At 39.6% G+C, this 26,307-nt stretch overlaps 2 protein-coding genes and 1 pseudogene across 7 annotated transcripts in view; 1 reads left to right on the top strand and 2 right to left on the bottom strand.

The window, feature by feature from the left end:
• Positions 1–4,472: 4,472 nt before the first annotated feature.
• Positions 4,473–6,413, bottom strand: LOC116271291 (pre-mRNA-splicing factor CWC21-like). Its single transcript, XM_031658256.1, has one exon. It carries the CDS (start codon positions 5,533–5,535, stop codon positions 5,242–5,244), a length of 294 nt encoding a protein of 97 aa, XP_031514116.1. The 5' UTR covers positions 5,536–6,413; the 3' UTR covers positions 4,473–5,241.
• The window catches only part of RALGPS2 (Ral GEF with PH domain and SH3 binding motif 2), a 187,037-nt gene continuing 165,803 nt past the window's right edge, over positions 5,074–26,307 (top strand). For 2 of the 6 annotated variants that reach the window (XM_021930174.2, XM_021930176.2), the window contains exon 1: positions 5,074–5,564. The gene's annotated coding sequence lies outside the window, so the exon portion shown is untranslated. Of the gene's footprint in view, positions 5,565–6,232; positions 6,341–6,426; positions 7,964–26,307 lie in introns of those variants that run through there. The other 4 variants (XM_003893467.3, XM_003893466.4, XM_009192595.3 and 1 more) reach the window with 4 other exon arrangements.
• Positions 5,575–6,361, bottom strand: LOC108583155 (annotated as a pseudogene).

Below are 26,307 nucleotides of genomic sequence, written 5' to 3'. Positions count from 1 at the left end.
TTTACACTAAGTAAATGCTCCCAAAATATCAGAGTTGTTTTAGCCTTTTCTTATTTTATATGCTTATTTATTTATATATTTTGAGATGGAGTTTTGCTTTTGTTGCCCAGGCTAGAGTGCAGTGGCAGGATCTCGGCTGACTGCAACCTCCACTTCTCGGGTTCAACTGATTCTCCTGCATCAGCCTCCTGAGTAGCTGGGATTACAGGCGCCCACCACCTTGCCTGGCTAATTTTTTGTATTTTTAGTAGAGACGATTTCATCATGTTGGCCAGGCTGGTCTCAAACTCCTGACCTCAGGTGATCCGCCCACCTTGGCCTCCCAAAGTGCTGGGATTACGGGCGTGACCCACCGCGCCTGGCCTTATATGCATTTTTAAACATTGGTTATTTAGTTTCCCAGCCCACTCTAACATAAGACAATTCAAGGGGAGGTGTGTGTGTGTGCAATGTGTGTGCAGAGCTAGTCTGTAGCAACAGAGGCAAGAACAAGAAGGCACAGCAGAAAGATCAATTATGAGGGCCACCAAATCCATTAGACTCAGAAGAATGCAGGAACATAGAAGGCTGTGATTACTTAGCGTATGGTGAAGAGTACCAAGTACAGTACTTGTTGGCTCCTGAAGATATCTTGGTACTATAGCTTTGTTTTTTATCTTTATCTATTCCTGAGGTAACTCTAGGCTATCAGAAATAGGTTCAGCTATACAGTTGGCCTTCCATGTCAATGGGTTCCACATCCATAGATGGAAAATATTAGGGAAAAAAATTAAAAATAACAATGCAACAATAAAAAATAATATAAATTTAAAAATATGGTTTAACAATGATTTACATAGCATTTACATTGTATTCGAGATTATAAGTAATCTAGAGATGATTTGAAGTATACGGGAGGATATGCATAGGTTATATGCAAATAACTCTGCCATTTTATTTATTTATTTTTTTTGAGACAGAGTCTCGCTCTGTTGCCAGGCTGGAGTGCGGTGGTGCGATCTCGGCTCACTGCAACGTCTGCCTCCTGGGTTCAAGCGATTCTCCTGCCTCAGCCTCCCCAGTAGCTGGGACTATAGGTGCCCGCTACCATGCCCAGCTAATTTTTGTATTTTTAGTAGAGGCAGAGTTTCACCATGTTGGCCAGGCTGGTCTCGATTTCTTGACCTCTTGATCTGCCCACCTCGGCCTCTCAAAGTGCTGAGATTACAGGCATGAGCCACTGCACCTGGCCTACTCTGCCATTTTATATCAGGGACTTGAACATCCATGGATTTGGGTATCCTGGAAGTTCCTGTGGATACCAAGACAACTGTACTGTGTTTTATTACTTTAAGACAGAGTTGGTGATATTTCAGGAAAAATAAATAAAAATGGTTTAAATTGTTTCTAGTACTTCAAGATGAAAATCTGTTATTTAGAATATCTAATTATATCCAATCCCTTACTGCCCCCTTTCCTAATACTGTCAGATAAACAAGTCATTACTAAAACTATCTTTTTTTTTTTTTTTTGAGACGGAGTCTTGCTCTGTCGCCCAGGCTGGAGTGCAGTGGCACGATCTTGGCTCACTGCAAAGCTCTGCCTCCCAGGTTCAAGCGATTATCCGAGTAGCTGGGACTACAGGCGCCCACCACCACGCCCAGTTAATTTTTTTTTTTTTTTTTTTTTTTTTGTATTTTTAGTAGAGACAGGGTTTCACTGTGTTAGCCAGGATGGTCTCAATCTCCTGACCTCGTGATCTGCCCGCCTTGGCCTCCCAAAGTGCTGGGATTACAGGCGTGAGTCACCGCGCCCGGCCTACTAAAACTATCTTTAAAGTTAATATTGAAAAGCATAAGTGTATGCAAACATTTATATACTTTCCGGCCTTTTGAAGAATTATTCTAGGAAAACATTAATGATTATTAAGCAAATAAATCCCTGCTGCTCAACACCCCACATAGAGTTGCCCTGTGAGATGCAACTTCACTGTAAATGTAAACTGTAAAATTAATATGCTGCTCAGATTTGAACGGACTGTTGATTATCTTTGTTGTTGGTATCTGGAGACTTGTGACGCATCTCTCTTGATTGGGAATTACGGCAGGCTCTCCTTCTACCGTAGTGTCAGTTTTCTGGAAAATGTCTGTCTAGCCCTTGGAAGTTCCCTTACGCGTCCTTTCCCACAAGGTGAATTTTGGGAATGCTAACTTTGACTATATTTTAAATTGTGATATCGTAAACACAACCAACACATTTCTTCAAAATGTCCAGCAACTATATATATTTGAAAAAAAAGATTAAAGGTTAGAGAAATAACAAAGGTATATGTTATTACTGAAATTCTTTTGGTTGTAATAGAATTAGGTATTACTGAAAAAATAAGCTTTCTTACCATGCCAGTTTGATTTTGTTTTGACAGCTGTAATGAATTGTGTTGCTTGTTGATTGGTTTATTGCAGTGGTGGTCTCTTTGAACTGTTTGTTCTATATCTAAATTAGTTCCTTGGCTTGCCCCTTGGAAATAATTTTGATGGATAGTAATGAAACTATTACATAATGGTGATTCCTCTGAAATGACTTTTAAGCATATTCAATTCTTATTGATTTCTATTTTACATAATGGCATTTCTATTTTATACATTAGTACTTTTTGTTATACTAAGACTTTGCATATTTCTTGTATTTTGGCAAAAGCAATTGGAATCCATAAAGCAACGCACAGAATTTAATTGTGATAAAAGTGCTCTGGTAAAGAAAATTTGGTGTAAAAAGCCACTGCTTTCATTTATCAATGAATGGGAAGGGACACTTATTTTATAAAAGAGATTGAGGACAAACTTTTTTCTATATTTTTTTCTATATATATATATTTTTTGAGACGGAGTCTCGCTCTGTCGCCCAGGCTGGAGTGCAGTGGCCGGATCTCAGCTCACTTCAAGCTCCGCCTCCCAGGTTTACACCATTCTCCTGCCTCAGCCTCCCGAGTAGCTGGGACTACAGGCGCCTGCCACCTTGCCCGGCTAGTTTTTTTGTATTTTTTAGTAGAGACGGGGTTTCACCGTGTTAGCCAGGATGGTCTTGATCTCCTGACCTCATGATCCGCCCGTCTTGGCCTCCCAAAGTGCTGGGATTACAGGCTTGAGCCACTGCGCCCGGCCTTTTTCTATATTTTTATATACAACTTCTTTTTTTCTTTTGAGGTAGGACCTCTGTCTGTTGCCCAGGCTGGAGTGCAGTGGCGCAATCTTGGCTCACTGCAACCTCTGCCTCCCGGGTTCAAGTGATTCCCCTGCCTCAGCCTCCTGAATAGCTGGAATTACAGGCGCCAACCACCAAGCCCGGCTAATTTTTTTGTATTTTTAGTAGAGACCAGCTTCACCATGTTGGTCAGGCTGGTCTCGAACTCCTGACCTCAGGTGATCCGCCCGCCTCAGCCTCCCAAAGTGTTGGGATTACAAGTGTGAGCCACCATGCCCGGCCTATATACAAATTCTTAATCTTACCAAGTTCACAAATTTGAACTTAACACAACTCTTAAGGTTAATAAAAGTATTGTTTTATAAGTTATCAACGTGAGAAACAGATTTGGGCTAATTATTCAAACTCGAATTCAGTAGGCATAAGAATTTAGTATATCCATGGCCTTGCTCATGAGTCACATGGTTTTTTCTTTTCAAAGTCCAAGTGAAAACTTCACTGCTTTTACAATAAGCTGTGAAAATTATTGGCAGATGTAGGGATCCTGGCTTATTTATATCTATGAAACCCTAATTCAAGTTTCAAGTAATTGTATGACATTTAACAACATAAGAGTTCCATTCCTCAGTTTTCCTATTTCTCAAGAGCACTTAATTATGTGTGATAATGGTATGTATGTTGTATGTATTATTGTTGGCATATAGCCAACAACATTTTCCTTAATCTCTTAGTAACACTTTTAAAAGACTAAACATTTACCCAACTCAATAACTGGAAGGGGTTTTTCCTCCAAGTGCTAATTCAGTTTGTTGTTGTTGATTTGGGACTTGAAGCAACTAACATCTACGGGAATACTTTCTGTATACATAATGCATTTCCCTCCTTTTTACCAATCATCTTCCTTTTTCTTTTCTTTTTTGGACTCTTATCATTTGAAATATTGGTGGCGGGGGAACGCTTTTTTTCTTCTTTTGATTGCTCTACTTCTTCTAGTGATTTCGTCATGATTCAAGACTTTCTTTGAAAGTAAAATGGAATAAAAATGAAACACTATGAACTTTGTTGCCTATCCTTGCTGTTTCTCTTTTTGACTTAACTTTGCGTTGGGGTGCTTTACAGAAGTAACCCTATTTGAGAGAAGGGGGTTGAAGGGCATTCTTGCTTCCCCAACTAGAGTAAAAGGGCTATGACACAAGGCAATCAAAGGAGGAAATAATTAGCATTCTTCAACGTTCAAGATTAATCAGTTCTGTTTAGCGGTTATTAAAGGGAGGAAAGAAACCAAATGGGAATAGTGAATTATTGGTCCTTTCATGTTTTACACTTAATGCTGGTACATAGTATTCTTTCCACATTCTACTGCACATTGCCTAGAGAAAGAACTGCAGATCATCAAATAATTATCCATTTCCAAATGGTCTAATGACAGCAGATACAAAGGCGGCTCACTTAAAACCTTCCGTTAACAGTCACTGCATCAAATGGTGCTAGTTTTAAGTAGGCCACCCATTTAGTACACTCTCTGAAACACCTTTCCGCCCAATTTCTGTCATTTGCCCCTTAAGTCAAGGGTAGGACCCTGCGTGACATCTACAAAGGCCTACTTCTAACACCTCCCGAATCTTAACGTGTGAGGATACTGATCACCATAATTTATGACCCTATCTACGGCAGTGGGGTGACTCGCCACATCTGGAGCCCCCTCATTTGTCCTCAGTGACTTATAAAAACACCGCTGGCGTGGGCTGAATATTTGATCTTTGGGCCAAGTGCTTCCAGACTTTGGCCTTAAAGGTGAAGAGCCGGGCGCTGAAGGCCACAGACATCACCGCGGATTTCACAGAGGGCCGCGTGCCGGGAGCGGGTGGCCAGGCGGTGGCGGACGCCCCACCTGTCCATCCTCCCACCCCTTCCCGCCCCCTTCTTTGGCCGGTGGGAGCCGCTTCTTTCAGCAGGCGCCGGGCAGTGGGGGTTGCGGCTGGCTGCGCGCGCTGCGGACACCGATCCCCGGCGGCAGTTGGGCTCGGCTGGGCCGAAAAGCTGCGGGCGGGACGCGCGAGGTTAAGACCCTGACGGCTGCAGCGCTCGCGGGCCCCGCGAGCGCGCTCCGTTGGTGCGCGCGCGCGCGCGGCTCCGCCCCGCCCGCTTGGCGCGCGCCCTCGCCAGATCCGCTCTCTTCCCCCACCCCTGGCGCGGACGGGGTGGTTCCAGCTCACTCTCCTCCCCCGAGCGGCGGCAGCGGCGGCGGCGGCTGCTGCGGGCGCTGAATGAGAGACGGTGACTGTTCGGGTCGGCGAGCGTTACTCTAGGCGGCGGCCGTGGCGGCGAAGCGTGAGGCCGGCGTCGTCTTTCCATCCTCTGAGGCGACGGCCGCGGCTGCACAGGTCGGTGGGCTCAGGCCGCGGGGCGATGCGGGGGAGCAAGGGAGGGTGGGTGCGCGGCGCCCCCCGGGCGGCGCGGGGAATGGCGGCCGCGGTGGCGCTGCGGAGTGTGGCTCTGCCGGCCGCGGGCCCCGGGGCTGCTCTCCCTGCGCGCAGGGAGAGGGTTGCGGAGCTGGGGCTGAGGTAGAGGGGCGCTGGGGGGCGCGCCTCCCTCGGCCGCGGGTTCTCAGAATCGGAGCGGTCGTGGGGTCCCCGCTTGGGGGCGCCGTCCTGAAGCCGGGGGCGCGGCGACCCCTTGAACCCGCCTCGCTCTCCTTCTTGGGTGGCGGAAGCCCCCAGCCTCCACCCGCGCTGTTCTGACGCCCAGCGGCGCGTCAGCCTCCCTTCAGGTGAGCCCGATCCCGGACCTCGGAGCCAGGACCAGCCGAAGCCGGGCCACACCCCCTCCCCTGGCCCCGGCGGCTGCGCCCAGAAGCCTGGCCGCAGAGTTGGCCGCCCGCGAACCCGCGGACTCGCGGTCAGGGTGACCTGTTGCAGAGCGGCCCGCAGCCCAAGCTGCCCCGCCAGCCCCGGCCCCGGAGGGGCTGCGTCCTGCGCTGGCCTCGGGCCGGTCGCGCGGCCCGGGTGTGGGGCAGGGGCCGCAGCCTCAGGTCGGCTTGCTGTACAGCCAGGAACCGGGCTCTAGAAAAAAGGAGATTCTGAACGTATCTCATCAAACACTTGCAAAGCCGGGAGATCTATCTGCAAATATCCGGAATTCCATTGCAGTATCGGATTAGGTAGGCTCATAAACACCGTGCTTTGGAGGTGATTTGGAAGAAACGCGAGCCATGCGCGAGGAGCTAATTTCTGGAAAATCGCCGCAAACCTGTGCGGAGCGATTATTCCCCCCCCTCAGCTCCCCCCACCCCCAAGCTCTTTTCCTGTAGCTGTGTGTTTTGTAGACGCAGGCCAGTTTCAGTGTACGTGGGCGTGTTTGGGAAGAAGCTGCGAGCTGATAGGAGGTACCTAGTACAAATGTTAATTTGTTTGAGCTGGGAGGGGTAAGGGAGGAGGAAGAAAGGGCACTGATGTTAGCTGTGGAGGAGGGGCAATTGAAATACTAAATTTCTGTTAAAAAGAAAAAAAAAAGCTCTAAAAGAAATACCTAATGCCTAGTGTGTATTTAAGACCATAAAGTAGAAACCTACAGGCAGCAGTTAATTGAGCTTTATCGTTTATGCTCCCTGGATTTTTTTCCCCCAACACTTTAATTGCTATAGAGAGCCTTGTTTTCTTACCAGTGTTTGTGAGTTGTCTTGGGTATTTTTCTGTATCGACCATTAGATCGATTCCTGTTCAAGTTTCTTTGAAGATGACCATCAGAATGTTAGGAAACTTTTCAGTCCGTGTTTGCAGAGTATTGCTGTTAGGCAGATCATAGCTTGCTCATTATAAAGCCTGTTCCACTCAAGATAATTATGCTTGTACAAGTGCTATAGAACAAAGTGCTATAGAATCGTACATATAAGTGTATTACTCTTACTGCTAAATATCTTACTTTAGAATTATGAGGAAACTTCCAAAACTAAACATCCAAACAGTATTATTTTAACAAAGATAACCTCTAACTCAAGCTTTGTAGGCATGAAGTTTATCATGTAGCTTCAAAGGTCTTTTTAGGCAGATCTAAATATCAAGATGTAAAGGCATTAATGCCATTTGGGATAAATAATTTCAGTGTATTTTAAGCCTAGTTCATTTTTTCTTTTTAAAATTCAGCATAGTTTTTAAACGGTAAGATGTACATTTTTTCCATTATATTCCACTTTTTTTTTTTTCTTTTAAGGTGGATTCTCCTTATTTGGCTGAGGCTAGTCTCAAACTCCTGAGCTCAAGCGATCCTCCCGCCTCAGGATCCCAAGGAGCTGGGACTACAGGCGTGAGCCCCACTGTGCCTTATTTCACTTTTCATTGAATTAAGGAATTTGACTTTTAGTAATACTTTGGGGCAGGACCCTGGAAATACTGTTTAGTTTGCCTAGATTTTTTTCAGATTGCAACATAAATTTGAAGATAACACTTGCATTTGTCAGGACACAACATGCTTTTCTAATATTTATATGTAATACTCGAAAGAATACAACAAATTTTCCTGAGAGAAAATATCTGGCTTTGTGAGTCAGATACATATGTGAGTAATATATTTGTGTGTGTGTTTTTAAATACCTAGTACGAGTCTTTTTATTACGTCATTAGAGTTGAGTGTAGTGAATGATCGATATAGGTGAAATTGTCCTATTGCAACTTAAAACACTTACGCTTTTTCCAGAGGCTCAGTTCATTCTGCACGTATTTATTGGGTACCTACTTGGTGCCAGTTAGTCCCCTAGAGGTTGGGGACACAACAGGGGAAGAGACAGGTCTGTGCCCTGATGGAGTTTAATAATAAGTGGGCAAAAATGTTAGTTTAAAAGTTTAAGAAGTAGAAACTCCTCTGATAACTTTTTGGTTAAGGATATTGTTTTTCTCTTTCTGAGGATAGTGGGAATTATTGCCTGGAGAACAAAAACATTGACAAATGTTTTTAAAATATGCCTATGTTTATATACTTTGGGTTTCTGGTTACCAAGTATACCAAAGATAAATATTCTACCTGAAGTCAGATGATGCATAGTTTACATGTGGTTAGACAGCCTTATTCTTTTGGTTTATGTAGTTAAATGAAATGTTTGCTGAAAATATTCTCTCTTGGCACTTATTTATAAGGGAATCTAAATTTTTTTTTGGTCTAAAATTTTAAAATATCACCGTTTTCTTTCTAGCTGACTATGAGTGAACCAATTCCTTGACAATCTGGTTTTCCAGAAATTTTTAAAATAACTTTTAAACCTTAAACTATTAATTGAAATTTATTTAATCAAATTTATTTTCTTTTGTGAGTTAAACTTTAAACCCATTTATTTTCTCCCAAAGCATGCTTTTTTTTTTTTTTTGCTATGTAAAATAGACACATAGTTTGGGTTTACTTTTAATTTTAATGATACACGATTTGAGAATAAGATATGTTGAAATGTATCCATTTTTTGAATATGAGATATTGTGTAATGCCTGTATTTGGAATAAAATTGTCACTTTAATCTGACTACTTTTTTTTTAAGTTAATTTTCAATGAAAGATAATTCAAATAGCTTGAAACTACCCCAGCCTGAGGTTCCTTGGAGAGGAAAATGAATGTGTTGCATTACCCTATAAATTGTTTCTTTAAATGTGTCTTAAATTTCCTGTTGTTTCCTTTTTAGTGAGAGAATAAAGATTGGGTGTGGTAAATTTTAGTACCATGGAATTAATGTGGAATCTTTTTTCATTTAATGCTTTTGATTTAGGAAAACTTTTAACTACATAATAGAAATAAAACACTGGAATTTAAAATGTGTTACATTTACCTATTCTATGGAAAGAAAAAAGTTTGAATATAAATTTACATAGTTACTTTACTAAGTACCTAGTTAGGGATATGGGAAGGATCTATATAGACATGCAGGTATGTGGATATAGCAGTGTTCGTATGACTTAGCTTGAGGAGGCTTGGCAGTTTATTTCATTACAGAGAAACTTTTGGTTCTGGCTTTTGAATAATACATTATTTTGGAGTGTAAAAGACTTGAATCTCTCATCTTGAATTTAATTGATAGCTTTCTATTATTTCACTTACATGACCTTTTTTTTTTTTTTCAGAACAGATTTTCTTTAGTTTGATTTCCTTTTGTTGTTCTGGAAGAAGTCTTTTCTGAAAACCCTATTAAATAGCATCCCCCATCGTACTCCATGCCTTTGCCTTGCTTTATTTATTTATTTTTACATCACTGCTTTATCTGACATTAGAACATACATTAGTTTATTATCTGCCTCCCTCTCTGATTGTAAGCTTCATGAGAGCAAGGGCTTATTTTGTCCACTGTTGTCTTCCTAGCACCTAGAAAAGTATCTGACACATAGTGATGCTCAGATATTTGTGGGATATTAATTGTAATGAATAACAAAGGACCCCTGGTTTTGTTCCCTTTTTTAAAAAAATTAATATTTGACTTATACAGCTGTGCAGTTAAAAAGAAAATTGTACTACAAGGGTTATACAGGTTGAGCATCCCGAATCTGAAAATCTGAAACCCAAAATGTTAAATGGCACTTTTTGAGTGCCAGCATGACTCTCAAAGAAAATGTTCCTTGGAGCATTTTGAGTTTTAAATATTTGGATTTGGGATGCCCAACTGGCAATGCAAGTCTTCCAAAATCTGACAAAATCTGAAATTCAACAAGATTTGAAATCTGAATTTTTCTGGCCCCAAGCCAGGTACTCAGATAACCTGTAATTAAAACTCCAGTCCTCTGTCTCATCTCTTTATGACTTTCCCTCCTGTGTCCTGCTCTCAGAGCATCCATAGGTGCTTCTGATATTTATTTACATAATTTAAAAATGACATACTTTTACTGTTTGTTTTTCAGTTTCATTTATTTATTTTTTGAGATGGAGTATTGCTCTGTCGCCCAGGCTGAAGTGCAGTGGCATGATCTTGGCATACTGCAGCCTCCGCTTCTTGGGTTCAACTGATTTTCCTGCCTCAACTTCCCAGGTAGCTGGGATTACAGGCATGTGCCACCACGCCTGGCTAATTTTTGTATTTTTAGTAGAGATGGGATTTCACCATGTTGGCCAGGCTGCGAACTCCTGACCTCAACTGTTGATCTGCTCTCCCCGGCCTCCCTAAGTGCAGGGATTACAGGTGTGAGCCACCATGCCTGGCCCTGTTTTTCAATTTTAGATGTTATCTATTGGCTTTCTTCTGTGGTAGATGAGTCTGTGCTTTAGGATTCTTGTGCCACCTTGAAATTTCTTTCCCACTGTCTTCCCAATATAGTCATGCTTTTGATTAAATCATTGATTGTTTACATTATTATGGCTTTGTAAATATGTTTACAGTGGAACCTTACAGTGTACTATGATTATATTTCTTGGAGTTGATTTTTTTCTTTTTATTTCTTAGTTTCCTATTTGTCTCTGATTTTTTTTCTACAAAGTGTCCCAATATCATCAAACACATCAGGTAATTAATTGACCACTCAGTTTTTTTAAAAAAAATGAAATTCTTCTTGAGCTCTCTTATCTTCTTGCTCAAATCTGCACTTTGCCCACCACTTATTCTGTGTAGCTATACTTGTGATTTCCCTTCATCATGATTCTGAGAATTCTTTTTTTTTTTTTTTTGGAGACAGAGTTTTGCTCTTGTTGCCCAGGCTGGAGTGCAATGGCATGATCTCAGCTCACCACAACCTCCCCTTCCCGGGTTCAAGCAGTTCTCCTGCCTCAGCCTCACAAGTAGCTGGGGTTACAGGCTAGCGCTACCACACCTGGCTAGTTTTGTATTTTTAGTAGAGACAGGTTTCTCCATGTTGGTCAGGCTGGTCTCGAACTCCCAACCTCAAGTGATTCACCCACCTCGGGCTCCCAGAGTGCTGGGATTGCAGGCGTGAGCCACTGCACCAGCTGATTCTGAGAATTCTTTTTGCCATTTTTCTGTGTTGGAGCCTGTGATCTCTGGATCCATGTCCTCCACTTTCTTGATTTACTCCTTTGTTTTAGTGAAATGCATCCTTTGGTAACTTTCAAGAAAGAGTATATGAAGAGGTAAAATTTTTGAGATGTGTGTGTTGCTGAAAATATTTTCCTTCCGCCTTGACACCTGGTTGATAATGTGGCAGGGATAGGTATAGAATTCCAAGGTAAAAATCATTTTCTCTCCAAATTTAACAGATGATTATAATTTTCTAGTTGTTTTGGTTTTTGTGTTTTTGAGACAGAGTCTCCTCTGTCCCCCAGGCTGGAGTGCAGTGATGTAATCTTGGCTCAGTGCACCCTCCGCCTCCTGGGTTCAAGTGATCCTCCTGCCTCAGCCTCCCAGGTAGCTGGGATTACAAGCGTACGCCACTACACCAGGCTAATTTTTGTATTTTTAGTAGAGATGGCATTTCACCATGTTGGCCAGACGAGTCTCAAACTCCTGACTCAAGTGAGCCACCTACCTTGGCCTCTCAGAGTACTGGGATTACAGGTGTGAGCCACCATGTCTGGCCTGATTTTCTAGTTTGAAGTGGTTGTTGAAAAATCTTATGCCATTCAAAATCTTCATGCTTCATACGTGATCTGGCCCTAAGATCTTTTGTCTTCAGTATATCTGATATGTCCCTGATATTTTATGTATCTTGTAGGGATTTTACTTTATTTCTTGTGCACTGAATTTAGTGGGCACTTGCAACCAGCAGTGTTCATGATTATATGGAGAGGAGATATGATCTAGTTTAGAGGTCAGCAGACTTTTTCTTTGAAGGTTAGATAGTATTTTAGGCATTTTGGGCAATACAATCCATTACTGCTACTCAGCTTTGCTGTTGTCAAATGAAAGCAGGCATAAGCAGTGTGGACTGTGGTTTGCTGACACCTGATCTTGTACAAGCAAAAGGATTAGCCTTTGCTTTACCAGGAGTAGCAAGAGTTACTATAGAAATAGGAGAAAAAACAAGTATATGGATAGACACATCATGGTGGTAGCTTGAGAACATTCTCATGAGTGTTTCAGTTTACCTTTGTGTATAGAGACCAAGCTCATCATCTGAGAGTAAGGAAGAATGGGAATAAGTATTAGAGGTTTGAGAAGGAATAATACATGACATAGCCATTTGTCAAAAAGTAAAAAAGTGAATAGAAGAGGGAGAGTATGATTGCCAGGCAGTAGTAAGGACTCCCTTGAGATACATGATTCTGAATTTTTTGTTCCTGATTTTTTTTTTTTTTTGAGATGAAGTCTCACTCTGTTGCCTAGGCTGGAGTGCAGTGGTGTGATCTCAGCTCACTGCAACCTCTGCCTCCTGGGTTTAGGCAATTCTCCTGTCTCAGCCTCCCAAGTAGCTGGAACTACCGGCCCGTGCCACCACACTCAGCTAATTTTTTGTTTTTTTAGTAGAGACGGTTTTACCATGTTAGCCAGGATGGTCTCGATCTCCTGACCTCATGATCCGCCCGCGTTGGCCTCCCAAAGTGCTGGGATTACAGGTGTGAGCCACCGTGTTCAGCCACATTCCTGATTTTAATAGGAGTACCTTTAACGTTTCATCATTAATTATAATGCCTTAATATTAGTTTTGATAAATAACTTAAGACTTTTGGTAGATATGCTTTGTCATACTAGTTTTCTAAGAGTTTTTTGTTTGTTTTGTTTTGTTTTTTAAAAACATAAAAGTGTTGAATTCTTCAGGTGCTTTTTCTTTGCAGGTAGAGATAATCATCTTTTCCATTAATCTGTTAATAGGATGTATTACATTAATAGATTATCTCCTGTTGAACCATCTTTGCATTCCTGAGTTAAATCATATTTAGCTGTGGTGCATTTTTTCACCCACACTGCTGAATTTGACTTGCTGGTGTCTTAGAGTTCTTTAAGATCTACATTTATCAGTGAGGTTTATATGGGTGTATTTTGAATTCAGAATTACGCTGACTTCATGAAATCAGTTGTGAAGCTTTCTTTTCTCCCCCCATTATCAGAAATAGTTCTGTAAATAGAGATTCTTTGCTCCTTGAAGGAGCTATAGATTTAATATGAAAATTTCTAAAACAAGACATGGAAAATTATCTGTATGACTCTCTTGGAGGCAAAGGCTTTTTAAACCAGGGTGCAAAAAGTACTAACCAGAAAAGACTGTATTTCGTTAAATAAGAACGTCTATTCATTAAAGAATACTATTAAGAGGAAAAAAAGGCAAGTAGCACACTGGAAGAGGTGTTTGCAATACTTATATCTGTCAGAGGACTTGTATATAGAGTATATTTAAAAGTATGCAAATCAATACAAAAGAATTCAGACAACCCAGCTTTAAAACAAATGGGCGAAAAACTGGAACAGGCTTTTTAGAAAATGAATTGTTCAGATGGCCAAGGTTAAAAAGTACTGATACATAATTTTCAGAAAACTGTAAATTAAAACTATAATATGATACCACTACATACCTACCAGAATGGTGTTAATTAAAAAATCTGAAATACAAAGTGTTGACAAGAATGTAGAGCATTTGGAACCTTTATACATTTCAAGTGGGTTTGAAAATTGGTACAGCCACTTTGGAAAATTCTTTGGCAGCATTTGCCTAAAACTGTATCTGTATGTGCTCTGTGATCCACCAGTTTCATGTCTAGGCATAGACCTAATAGAAATCAGTATATATGTGCATCAGAAGAAAACATAGGGGTAAATCTTTATGACCTTGGAATAGGTGAAGGATTCTTATATATGACACCAAAAGCAGGAGCAACAAAGCAAACAAGAGGTAAATTGAACTTGAAAATTAAATTTTTTGTGCTCCAAAGGATGCCATCAAGAATGTGAAAAGACAATACACAGAATTGGAGAAAATATTTGCAAGTTGTATGTAACAAGACACTTATAGTCAGAATGTATAAACACTCTTATAACTCGGTAATAAAAAGACAACTCAGTTTAAAAACAGGCAAAGGAGCTGAATAGAAATTTCTCAAAGATAAACAAGTGGCCAATAAGCACATGAAAAGATGCTTGACGTTATTAGGTATCAGGAAAATGAAATCAAAACCACAGTGAGATACCACTTTACACCACTTGAATGAAAAAGTTAGATAATAAGTGTAGGCAAGGATATTAAGAAGTTGGGATCCTCATACACTCATGGGAATGTAAATGGATGTAGCTTCTTTGGAAGACCATGAGGCATTTCTTCCAATGATTTAACATAGAGTTGCCATATGACCCAGTAGTTCCTCTCCTAGAACAGCAGATAGAGGTAGAAAACAGATTATTGTCTTAGGCCAGTAGCAGGGGTAAGGGGGTGGTAGCTAAAGGGCATGGATTTCTTTCTGAGATGATGAAAATGTTCTAAAATTGACTGTGTTGATGGTTGTACGTCTGTGAATATGCTGTAAACCATTGACTTGTACATTTTCAATGGGTGAATTGTATGGTATGTGAATTATATCTCAGCAAAGCTGTTAAAGGTAGGAAAAATAATCAGTGATGTGACGGTGTTGCCATAATATTTGAGAAGAGCAAGATGAAGAGGGATATACCAAGTATTTGTATGAAGCAAATAACTCCGAAACCTTTATGTCTGTATGTGTTTAGACGATTTTGTAAGGTGGAAAATGTTGCACACTAAATGTAAATGTTCATTTTCTTGTTGGTCTAAAATAGGGAGAGGGAGAGAAAAAAGGGAGAAAATAACTAAAGGAGTTGATTTAGAAAAAAATAGCATGTATAGCAAGATCTCAGTTATGTGAACTATAAATGTTAAAAATGTTGAGAGTAGTTGTCTGTGTGGTGGGATAGCAGATCTTTTTTTCTTTATTTTTTCTGGTTGTTTGATCCTTTTTATTTTATTAATAGAAGTAGTTAAAATGAAATTAAGAGGCAATAAAATAAAAATAAGTTATGAAACTGCCAAAGCCATAGCAAACAGGACATGTCCATAGCAACTTTGTCATCACTCCCAGTCTGTCAGCAACAACAACAAAAAAATGGGATAAATAATTTGTGGTATAGCCTTATAGTGTAACACTGTACAGTAGTGGAAAAGAATGAACTGTGGCTGTACTCAGCAAACATGGGTGAATATCACAGATAAAATGGTGAGCAAAAGAAACCAGACACAAAAGAGTATGTACTTCATGAAGTCATACTGAAATTAGGATGCCTAATAGTAGATTAATTAATAGAATTAAAATCGTAGATTAATAATTAATAGAAGTAGTTATTTCATGTCTTCATTTACATAAAGTTTAGGGCAAGGTCAAACTCATGTGTGGTGATAGAAGCATGAGCATGGTGTTTAGGAGTTGGGGCTAGAAGGTAAGAGGAACAACAAAGAGGAATCTTCTAGAGTGCTGGAAATGCCTATGTTTCTTTTCTTTCTTTTTCTTTTTTTGAGATCAGGCCCAGGCTGGAGTGCAGTGGCGCGGATCTCAGCTCACTGCAACCCTCCTCGGCCCCAACAAGCAGTTCTGCCTTAGCCCTGAGTAGTTGATTGTAGGCGAAGGGTAGGGCCACCATGCCCAGCTATTTTTTTTTTTTTTTTTTGAGACGGGAGTCTCGCCAGGTCAGCTTCCAGGGTTGGAGTGCAGTGGCGCTCACTGTAAGTCTCGGGCTTCCCTGGTTCACGCCATTCTCCTGCCTCAGCCTCCCAGTAGCTGGGACTAGAGGCGCCACCTCACGCCGTGGGCTAGTTTTTTGTTTTTTTTTTTTTTTTTGTATTTTAGTAGAGACGGGTTTCACCATGCTAGCTAGGATGGCCTCATCTGCTGGATCTCGGGTGGATCCACCCTACTGCCTCCCAAAGTGTTGGGATTATGCTTGAGCCACCGGCCTTTTTTTTTTTTTTTTAGTAGAGACGGACCACCATATTTGATTGGTGGTTACGTGGGTGTCTACATGCTAAAATTCATCACACAGAATACCTTAGATATGTACATTATGTTTGTATGTCTCAAAAGTAAAACAAATGAAACCATAAAAAATAAAAATAAGCAAAATATTGTACTTACATCAAAAGTATTTGTATACTTCTGGGGATAATTGTGTTGCATTCAAAGGTAGTTTCTCTCTACTATCATTTTTAATGGTGGCATTGTATTGTGTGAATGTATCATCTGTATCATCATTTAAACTCTTGATGAGCATTTAAGTTGTTTCTTTTAGATAGTATTAACAGTGATAGAGTTAACATCTTTTTTTTATAGCTCGTCCTGTAATATCTTTTTTTTATAGGTTTCCTTTTGATGAATTCCTAAAATGAAAGTTATTTGGAGGTTAAGGATGTTTGCATACGCGCTTATGGTGTGCATGTTTGTTTCTCTATGCTCTTACTTACTTGGCAGTTAGCTTTAGAAATCTATATGTGTTGATGTGTTATATAATAAGTGCTCTCTAATTCTTTTAATTTGTGTGTGGTTTTTTTTTTTTTTTTTTTTTTTTTTTTTTGAGACAGTCTCACTCTGTCGCCCAGCCTGGAGTGCTGTGGTGATCTCGGCTCACTGCAGCCTCCGCCTCCTGGGTTCAAGCAATTCTCCTACCTCAGCCTCCCAGGTAGCTGGGATTACAGGTGTCCGCCACCATGCCTGGCTAATTTTTGTATTTTCAGTAGAGTCAGAGCTTCACCTTATTGGCCAGGCTATTCTTGAACTCCTGACCTCAAGTGATCCAGCCACCTTGGCCTCCCAAAGTGCTGGGATTAAAGATGTGAGCCACTGCACTTGATTTGCATTTTAAACATTTTCAATGAAAGTACTGTTTTCACATGTGTGATATTATACTACTTTCTCCAGCTTTCTCTTCACATCCTACCCATTCTTTTTGTTCAATCTTTTAAAAGTCTTTTAATGAAATAGTTATGCAAAAAAGTATATAGAGTCAGGCGCGGTGGCTCACAGCTGTAATCTCAGCACTTTGGGAGGCCAAGGTAGGCGGATTGCTGGAGCCCAGAAGTTTAAGACCAGCCTGGGCAATGTGGTGAAACCCTGTCTCTACAAAAAAATTAGCCAGGCAAGGTGGTGTGTGTCTGTAGTCCCAGCTACTGAGGAGGCCGAGGCTGGAGAATTGAAGTTCGGGAGGTCAAGGCTGCAGTGGCCATGATCGAGCCACTGCACTTCAGCCTGGGCAACAGAGGGAGACCCTGTTTTAAAAAACAAAACCAAAAGCATATGAAGAATAATACAGTTAATCCCTAACTTAAGAAATTAATCAATGCAGTTGAAGCACCCTACTAGTTCACATTAATGTGTAAGAAGTCTTTATGTATTAAAAAGATTGGCTCTTTGTCTCTTGTTTTACTTTTCCCTGTTTTATCTTTTGTCACCCAACTTACTGTATTTCATTGAATCTAAAATGGCTTCAGTTGCAAGATGCACTATTTATGTACATCTAAAAATAAGAAATGGCATTCGATTTTAAGAGGCATCCTAATCCTAATTTCAGAGATTTTAAAAGGTAAGAAAATGCACATCTAAGAATTGATGAAATACATGTATTTCACTGTCTTGCGCCTTTTTTTGTTGAGACAAAGTCTTGCTCTGTCGCCCAGGCAGGAATGCTGGTGGCATGATCTCGGCTCACTGCAACCTCCACCTCCCAGGTTCAAGCAATTCTCTGCCTCAGCTTCCCGAGTAGCTGGGATTGCAGGTGCCCGTCACCACGCCTAGCTAATTTTTTTGTATTTTTAGTAGAGACGGGGTTTCACCATCTTGGCCAGGCTGGTCTTGAACTCCTGACCTCGTGATCCACCCATCTCAGCCTCCCAAAGTGCTGGGATTACAGGCGTGAGCCACCGCATCTGGCCGGTGCTGCCTTTAACCAGATGATCAATCTCTTGTTTCTGTTTCTATTGTGAGTCCTAGAAAGCCTTTCCTTTGTCAAAATATATTTTAAAATTCACCTGTGTTTACTTCTAGTATTTTTATGGCTTAAATATTTTTCATTTTTAATTCATCTTATTTTAATGTAAGATCTAATTTTTGTCTTTTTACCCAGATGGTTAAACAGTTGTCAAAAAGTTAAATGATATTAATGATTTTTTTTTCTTTTGAGACAGAGTCTTACTCTGTCACCCAGACTGGAATCCAATAGCATGATCACAGCTCACTGCAGCCTTGACCTCCCAGGCTCAAGTGATCCTCCTGCCTCAGCCTCCCAAGTAGCTGTGACTATGGGTGCACACCACCAAACCTGGCTAATTTTTTTTTTTCTTTTGTAGAGACATAATCTCTACTATGTTGCCTAGGCTGGTTTTAAACTCCTGGACTCAAGTGATCCTCCTGCCTCAGCCTCCCAGAATGCTGGGATTACAGCATGAGCCACCACGCTTGGCCACGTTAATGATTTTCGAACAAGTAGTGATATGCTCAAATGAGCTGGCTAGGAAAACAATATGGCTTTGGATTTTGGTTGGGTCTAGTCAAAAATTATCAGTTTTATTTTCTAATAGATGAATATATATATATTTTTTTGAGATGGAGTCTCACTTCATCGCCCATGCTGGAGTGCAGTGGCACGATCTTGGCTCACTGCAACATCCACCTCCCAGGTTCAAGCGATTCTCCTGTCTCAGCCTCCCAAGTAGCTGGGATTACAGGCGCATGCTGCTATGCCCGGCTAATTTTTTGTGTTTTAGTAGAGACAGGGTTTCACCATGTTACCCAGGCTGGTCTCGAACTCCTGAGCTTAGGCAGTCTACCCGCCTTGGCCTCCCAGAGTGCTAGGATTACAAGTGTGAGCCACGAAGGTCAGCTAATAGATGTATGTCTTAAATTTGCATTGTAAGGAATGTGAACGTCAAAACTAAATTTGAATTTTATGTTTCCTTAAATTTCTAATGAGTATCTGCATGTTCTTGGGATCAGTCATATAGTTTACTAAGTTAAAATTAAATACATTTTTTAAGGATAGGCAATGGTTATAATTCTTTGATGAAAGTCTGTATGAATCTGGGCAAGTTACTTAACATTCAGCTTTTTTATTTGTAAATGGGTATAATAGTGCCTTCTCATAGGATCATTGTAAGGATTTCTTTTACTCTTTCTTTCAGAATTTTGAAGATCAAATGTAATTATAGCCCAGATTCTGTTGCATCTGTGGTTATTCTAGATCTCTAGGGTTACTGGAGTAAATTATTTGTATACCTCTTCCAGTCCTGATTTAGATTTCCAGGATTTGTCTAGAACATTTTTTTGCCTTCTGGAATTAGCTTACGTGACAAATCTGTATGTTTTCTGTTGCTTTTCTTAAGCTACAGTTTTGTGTATGTGCTGAAATATTCATAGATAATTTAGGGGTTTGTAGGTGGATGATTAGTAAGGTTTTTTTTTTTTTTTTTGCAATTTTGATATGCTGATATATTTTTGTATGTTTGTGTAGTTTAGATGCTATCTCTTAAAGCTAGAGGGACAGGAATAAGTCTACTTAAAGGGAAACATTTTGAGAATATCTTATGGATAAGAAACTCTACTTCTGACTTGCTTGTTTTGGTCACTGGCATTTTTTAATGTTTTCTTGTAAGCACAGTACCTGAGAGTGTTATCATGGAAGTATTGTTCATGTCTTCTTGGTGAGAGGCAGTCTTATATGTGAAACCACAGTAAATAACATAAAACAATATGTTGTTTTGTGTCAGATTGAAGAGCATTAGCAGTTCACAGAAGAAGAGGCTCAGTGAGGACAGGAGGAGTGGTCCTTAAGGAATGTGTTTCATTTAGGTGGAAAGAACGTACTGATTATTGAAACAGCATGACTCAAGATGTGGCAGCAAGAACTAGGTTTTGTTGGCACGATTTGGATTGAAGGGTTTGTTTGGAATGTGGCGGGAAATACAGTACGTTTGATGTGGTAGGACTAAATATTCAGTCCTTAGAAATGAAGCAGGGGAAATTAGAATTGAAATGATAGTACATATTGTTATTCAGTAGCTTAGCATGTCACTCTATTTCCTTTCTTCAAGAGAGCCAAAAGGTGACAGATAGAACTCATTGCCAAAAGGTTTTTAAAGATACCACTTTGAAGATTTGGACTTAAGGGAACAAGCAGTACTAATGAAGCCATCTGTGCTGCACTTGTTTATCTAAACAGTTTGGACAGCTGAACTGGCTGTAGGAATCAAGTTAACAAACCTAGCCCCCTCATCTGCTTGATTCCAATACGGCCTAATAGATACAGCTGTAAGGATGAATAGGGTCATTGATACTACTTCTGACTCTGAACAGTATTTGAAATAATAGACGATAGTGGGTTTTCCTCCTCGGTTGTGGTACTCTTGACGGAGTATGGCAACCTTTGACTTAATAGTCACTGGACCTGTATTTCATGTCTTGTGTGATGCTGTGAATTATATGATTCCCTTAGTAACAACCAAAATTTGTATTTATAACTGCTTAATTACTATAACTAAGTAGATTAGAAATCCTGGCAAGACTTTTGAGTCCCAGAGTAGTAGTGATTTATCTGAGCCAGTATCCTAGGTATGTAATTTATAATTCTGGCTTGCCCACAGTTCCTTTGGAGGAAATCTGCTTTTTCTACAGTACATTGCAGAAGAACAGACCTCAATAGCAATTTTTTTTTTAACCATATAAAACTGTATTGCAGTGGATTGGTCCAGCAGTGGGCATTTAACCTAAGGGCTGCTAATTCATCAGCCACCTAAAAACCCAGGATTGTCTGGTTGGGAAAATTTATAGTCAGTTATAGAAAACATAGAGTTAATTTGCCATTGAGCCATGGGAGCTGAAGCTGGAAAGATGTGTTGGTGTAGAGTCCTGTAAAACTAAAGTTTAAAGGAATGGAAAGTAGATGTAAACAGAAGCTATGAATTACAGAAATGATAAAGGAGATGAGGAAGCCATTTGGTAACTATAAAAGAGTAGGGCATATGTGCTGAGAGAAGTGCAAAATTCTGAGAGAAACCATGTGGTTTGAGAGAGAGGCACACAACACGAGAGTGAAGATTCTAGTTTCTGGCACTGTAGATGCTGTTCTTCCTTTAGTACTTCTGTGGCTCCTGCCCTTCTTGAGACTACATTCATTCCTCCCCACCCCCAGGAAAGATTGTAGGCTTTGGTGTTAGACATTTGACATTAGAATTCTGGCTGTTTTACCAGCCCCTGCAACCTTGGGCAAACTGCTTAACCTCTCTGTCTCAAATCTTTCTCATCTGTAAAATGAGCATCATAACAATACCTTTTCTCACTGGATTAATGTGAGGATTAAGTGAGAATGACACATGGAAAGCTTAGAACAATGCTAAGCGTATAACAAATGTTCAATAAGTAGTATCATATATGTAATGATATTTGAGGTAATTTGATTTTTTTTGCAACTAAAAGAGTCTAACTATAGTTAATCTCCTTGCTGATTCACTTAGAGCAGAGTAATCTTGTGTGGATGGGGGCTGGGTAAACAAGATAAGGTATAAGGAGTTAGAAAATATTGTCTTATACAGTGTGAATAATAATATATTGAGCATTTAATAGGTGCTTGGTGTTCTAAGCATTTTACCTGTATTAACTCATTGGATGTTTCTGTTACCTTCATTGTAAAGATGTAGAAACTAAGGCACAGAGAGGCTAACCAACTTGCCCAAGATTATACAATATGTAAGGGACAGAAATAGAATTCAAACCCAGGTGGTTCAGTTACAGAGTTTTAATTTTTAAATATCTAATTCCTTTTCAATTCTTCCTTTTTAAAAGAAGTTAAGGAGGAGGTCTCAGTTTGTTGTTACTATTTCTTTTATGTTTTTCTAGTACTTGCTTCTCTCCCATTTTGACAAAGACGTAGTATACCACAAGTCTAGAAACTTAGGTGGGCAAGATGTGATACTTGGTAACGTTCCTGTACTGTACATGAAGTGGTATATCATCTGAAGGAAAAGTTAAAGGTTTACTATAAATCCTAACACAATCCTGTAAAACAATGAGTTGTAGCTAAGAGCCAACAAAGGAGATAAAATGGAATTAGAAACTACACTTATTTATTCAGAAGAACGCATAAAAAGAGAAAAAAATGGGACAAATATGAAGCAGATAGCAAAATATAATAGACTTAAACCTATAAAATCTAGAAGACCTAAACACATTAAGAAGCAGAAATGGGCTGGGCGCAGTGGCTCATGCCTGTAATCCCAACACTTTGGGAGGCTGAGGTGGGCAGATCATGAGATCAGGAGATTGAGACCATCCTGGCCAACATGGTGAGACCCTGTCTCTACTAAAAATACAAAAATTAGCCGGACATGGTGACGCATGCCTGTAGTCCCAGCTACTCAGGAGGCCGAGGCAGGAGAATTGCTTGAACCTGGGAGGCGGAGGTGGCAGTGAGCCGAGATCATGCCACCGCACTCCAGCCTGGCAACAGAGTGAGATTCTGTCAAAAAAAAAAAAAAAAGCAGCAGAAATGGTGACATTGGATAAAAAAACAAGAGTTAACCATCTCCTGCCTGCAAGAAGCCTACTTTAAATATTAAGACACAAATAAGCTAAAAGTAAAAGATGGAAAAAGATACACCATGCTTGTAATTGTCAAAAGAGCATTATGTGGCTGTATTAATATCCGACAAGACCCAAGCAAAGAGTATTTCCAGGGATAAAGGATGTCATTATAAAATGATAAAGAGGGCAGTTAATCAAGAGGATGTAATAGTTCTAAACATTTATGCCCTTAATATCAGAATTTCAAAATACTTTAAACAAAAACTGATAGTATTCAAAGGAGAAATTGTCATATCCCCAATTTGAGTTGGATACTTCTTTCAATAAATGATATAATAAGCGGACAGAAAATCATAGGTATATATAGTAGTCTTAAACAATACTGTCAGCCAATTTAACTTAATTAATATTTAGAGAATCTCCACCCGACGATAACAGATTATTCTCAGTTTACTCAAATATCTACAGAACATTTTTCATGATGGTCTATATTTTGGGCCACAAAAAAGTCTCAGTAATTTAAAAGGATTGAGATCCTTCAGACGATGTTCTCTGATCAAAGTGTAATTCAATTTGAAACTGTTAACAAAATGGGGGAAAATCTAGTCTTTGGAAACTAAACAACAGAATTTAAAATAATTTATGGTTCAAGGAAGAGATCAAAAGGGAGATTGTAAAGTCTTTTGAACTGAATCAAAATGAAAACAACGTATCAGAATTTGTGGTACTGGTTGTAGTGGCTCATGCCTGTAATCCCAACACTTTGGGAGTCTGAAGTGGGAGGATCATTTATGGCCAGGAGTTCAAGGCCAGGTTGGGCAACATAGCAAAACCCTGTCTTTACAAAAAAAAAATTTAAAAATTAGCCAGGCATGGTGACACATACCTGTAGTCCTAGCTACTGGAAAGGAGAATCACTTGAGCCCAGGAAATTAAGGCCAGTGAACTATGATTATGCCACTGCAGCTTGGGGCAACAGAGTGAGACCCTGTCTCTTAACAGAATAAGTAAATAAAAAAGAATTTGTGGGATACTATTGAAGTAGAACTCAGACAGAATTTATAGCCCTGAATGCCTACATAAGAAAAGAAGATCTCAAATCATTCACTTACATTTTCTACCTTAAGGCATTAGAGGAAAAGCAGATTAAACTAATTACAGGAAAGGGAATACTAAAGATCAGTGTGGATATTATTATTGTTTAACTTTCTCCTCATTAGAAAGAATCAATGAAAATGATTTTGATGTAAAATGAAAGCAATTACAGTAAAGGAAATGATAAAGATCAGTGTGGAAATTATTGTTTTTAAACTTTCTACTAATTAGACAAAAATCAATGAAAATTGATTTTATTAGTATTGCCACAGAACCAATTTAAGTTAAAAAATTTGTTCTGTGGCAACATCGATAAAATTGATGAAGCTCTAGCTATACTGATTGAAATCAGGAATGACAGAAGTGGCATCATTAAAGAGTCTACAGATATAAAAGGATAACAGGAATACTGTGAATAACCTTATGCCTATACATTTTAAAACAGAGATGAATTGGACAAATTTTTTGAAAGACACATACTACCAAGCTTCACTCAAGAATAGACAACCTGAAATAACCCTGTATCTGTTAAAGAAATTGAATTTGTGATTACAATATTTCCACACCAAAAAATAAATAAATAAATAACTTCAGACCCAGATGACTTCACAAGTAAATTCTGTTAAACGTTTAAGGAAGAATTAAGACCAGTTCTATATAAACACTTCCAGAAAATTGCAGAAGAAGAAATACTTCCTCACGTACTTTGTGAGCGTAGCATTACCTTCTTACTCAAACTAGATAGACATTATGAGACAAGAAGATTACGCAGAAATATCTCACATGAGCATACATAAAAAAGTTCTAACCATATTTTAACAAATTGAATGTAACAGTTTATTAAAAAATACATCATAATTAACTGGGGTTTATTTCAGGAATGCAAAGTTGGTTTAACATTTAAAAAGTGCAATCATTGTAATTCACTACAATAAGTAAAAAAGAAAAACTATATGATCATCTCAGAAAATTGGGGACAGGGGAGGCAAGCATTTGATAATCTAACCTTCATTCTGGGTAGTCACTTTGAGAAAACTAGGATTAGAAAGGAACTTCTTCAGCCCAGTGAAGGATGTCTCTAAAAAAACTGTAGGTGGCATCATATTTAATGGTGAAAGACTGAATGATTTTTCCCTAAGACCAGCAACAAAACAGATGGCTACTCTCACCACTTCTGTTTCACAGTGTGCTGGAGTTGCATTGCAGCCAATACAGTCAAGAAAAATAAATAGACTGGGTGTGCTGGCTCACGCCTGTAATGCCAACACTTAGAGAGGCTGGAGAGCAGGGGTGGATCACTTGAGTTCAGGAGTTCGAGACCGGCCTGGCCAACATGGTGAAACCGCGTCTCTACTAAAAATACAAAAAAATTAACCCAGCATGGTGGCGGGTGCCTGTAATCCCAGGTATTCAGGAGGCTGAGGCAGGAGGATCAGTTGAAACTGGGAGGGCGCACCACTGTACTCCAGCCGGGGCGAGAAAGTGAGACTCCATCTCAAAAAAAAAAGAAAAGAAAAGGCATCCAGATTGGAAAGGAGGAAGTAAACGACATGATAGTCTGTAGAAAATCTGATGGAACTTGCTGCAAAATTTTTGGGACTAAGTGAATTTAATAAAGTTGTGGATTACAGAGTCAGTCTATAAATATCAATTGTATTTATTTAGCAATGAGCAGTTAGAAATTGAAATGTGATAAAAAGCAGTACCATTGATAATAGTATCAGATATGAAATACTGTAAACTACACAGCATTGTAGAAAGAAAGTAAAGACTTAGATAAGTGGGGAGATATTCTTTGTTTATGGGTGAGAAGACTCATTGTTGCTAAGATGACAATTATCCCTAAATTGATCAATGCGATTCCAGTGAAAATGCTAGCAGGCTTTTTTGGGGGCAGGGGGATAGAAATTGACAAGCTGATTCTGAAATTCATGTGGAAACGTAAAGGACGTAGAATAGCCAAAACAGCTTTGAAAAAAGAAGAACAAAGTTGGAGGTCTAATGCTATCTAACATCACAATTTATTATAAATCTATAGTGGTCAAAACAATGTTGTGTTTGTATAAGAATGGCAAAATAGATCTATGGAATAGAACAGAGTCCAGCAGTAAGCCTGTACATAAATGGACAACTGAATTTTGACAAGGTGCAAAGGCAGTTCAGCAGAGAAAGGATAGTCTATTCAACAAATAATGCTGGCAGAATTGGATATCCAAATGCAAACAAATGAACTTCAGTCTATATCTTGCACTGTTTGTGAAAATGAACTCAAAATCAATCAAAGACCTAAATGGTAAAGCCTAAAATTACAAACTTTTGGCAAAATTAGGACAAAATCTTTATTTTGAGTCAGGCGAAATTTTTAGTTATAACACCAAAAGCATGATCCATAAAATAGCACATTGATAAAATGATTTTTTTTAATCAAATTGAAAATGTGCTCTTCCAAAGAGAATTCTTTTTTTTTGTTTTGTTTTTTTTAAGATTCTTTCTGTCACCCAGGCTGGACTGCAGTGGTGTGATCTTGGTTCACTGCAACTTTCACTTCCTGGGTTCAAGCAATTCTGCCTCAGCTTCCCAAGTAGCTGGGACTACAGGCATGTGCCACCCACCACACCTGGC

The sequence above is a fragment of the Papio anubis genome, chromosome 1, assembly GCF_008728515.1.
Source record: "Papio anubis isolate 15944 chromosome 1, Panubis1.0, whole genome shotgun sequence".
NCBI lineage: Eukaryota > Metazoa > Chordata > Mammalia > Primates > Cercopithecidae > Papio > Papio anubis.
This window is presented reverse-complemented; position numbering and strand designations above follow the sequence as displayed.

Bases quoted from the DNA above. Each gene is read 5' to 3' on its own strand.
- LOC116271291 (XM_031658256.1), bottom strand. From the start codon at position 5,535: ATGGAAAGACGACGCCGGCCTCACGCTTCGCCGCCACGGCCGCCGCCT.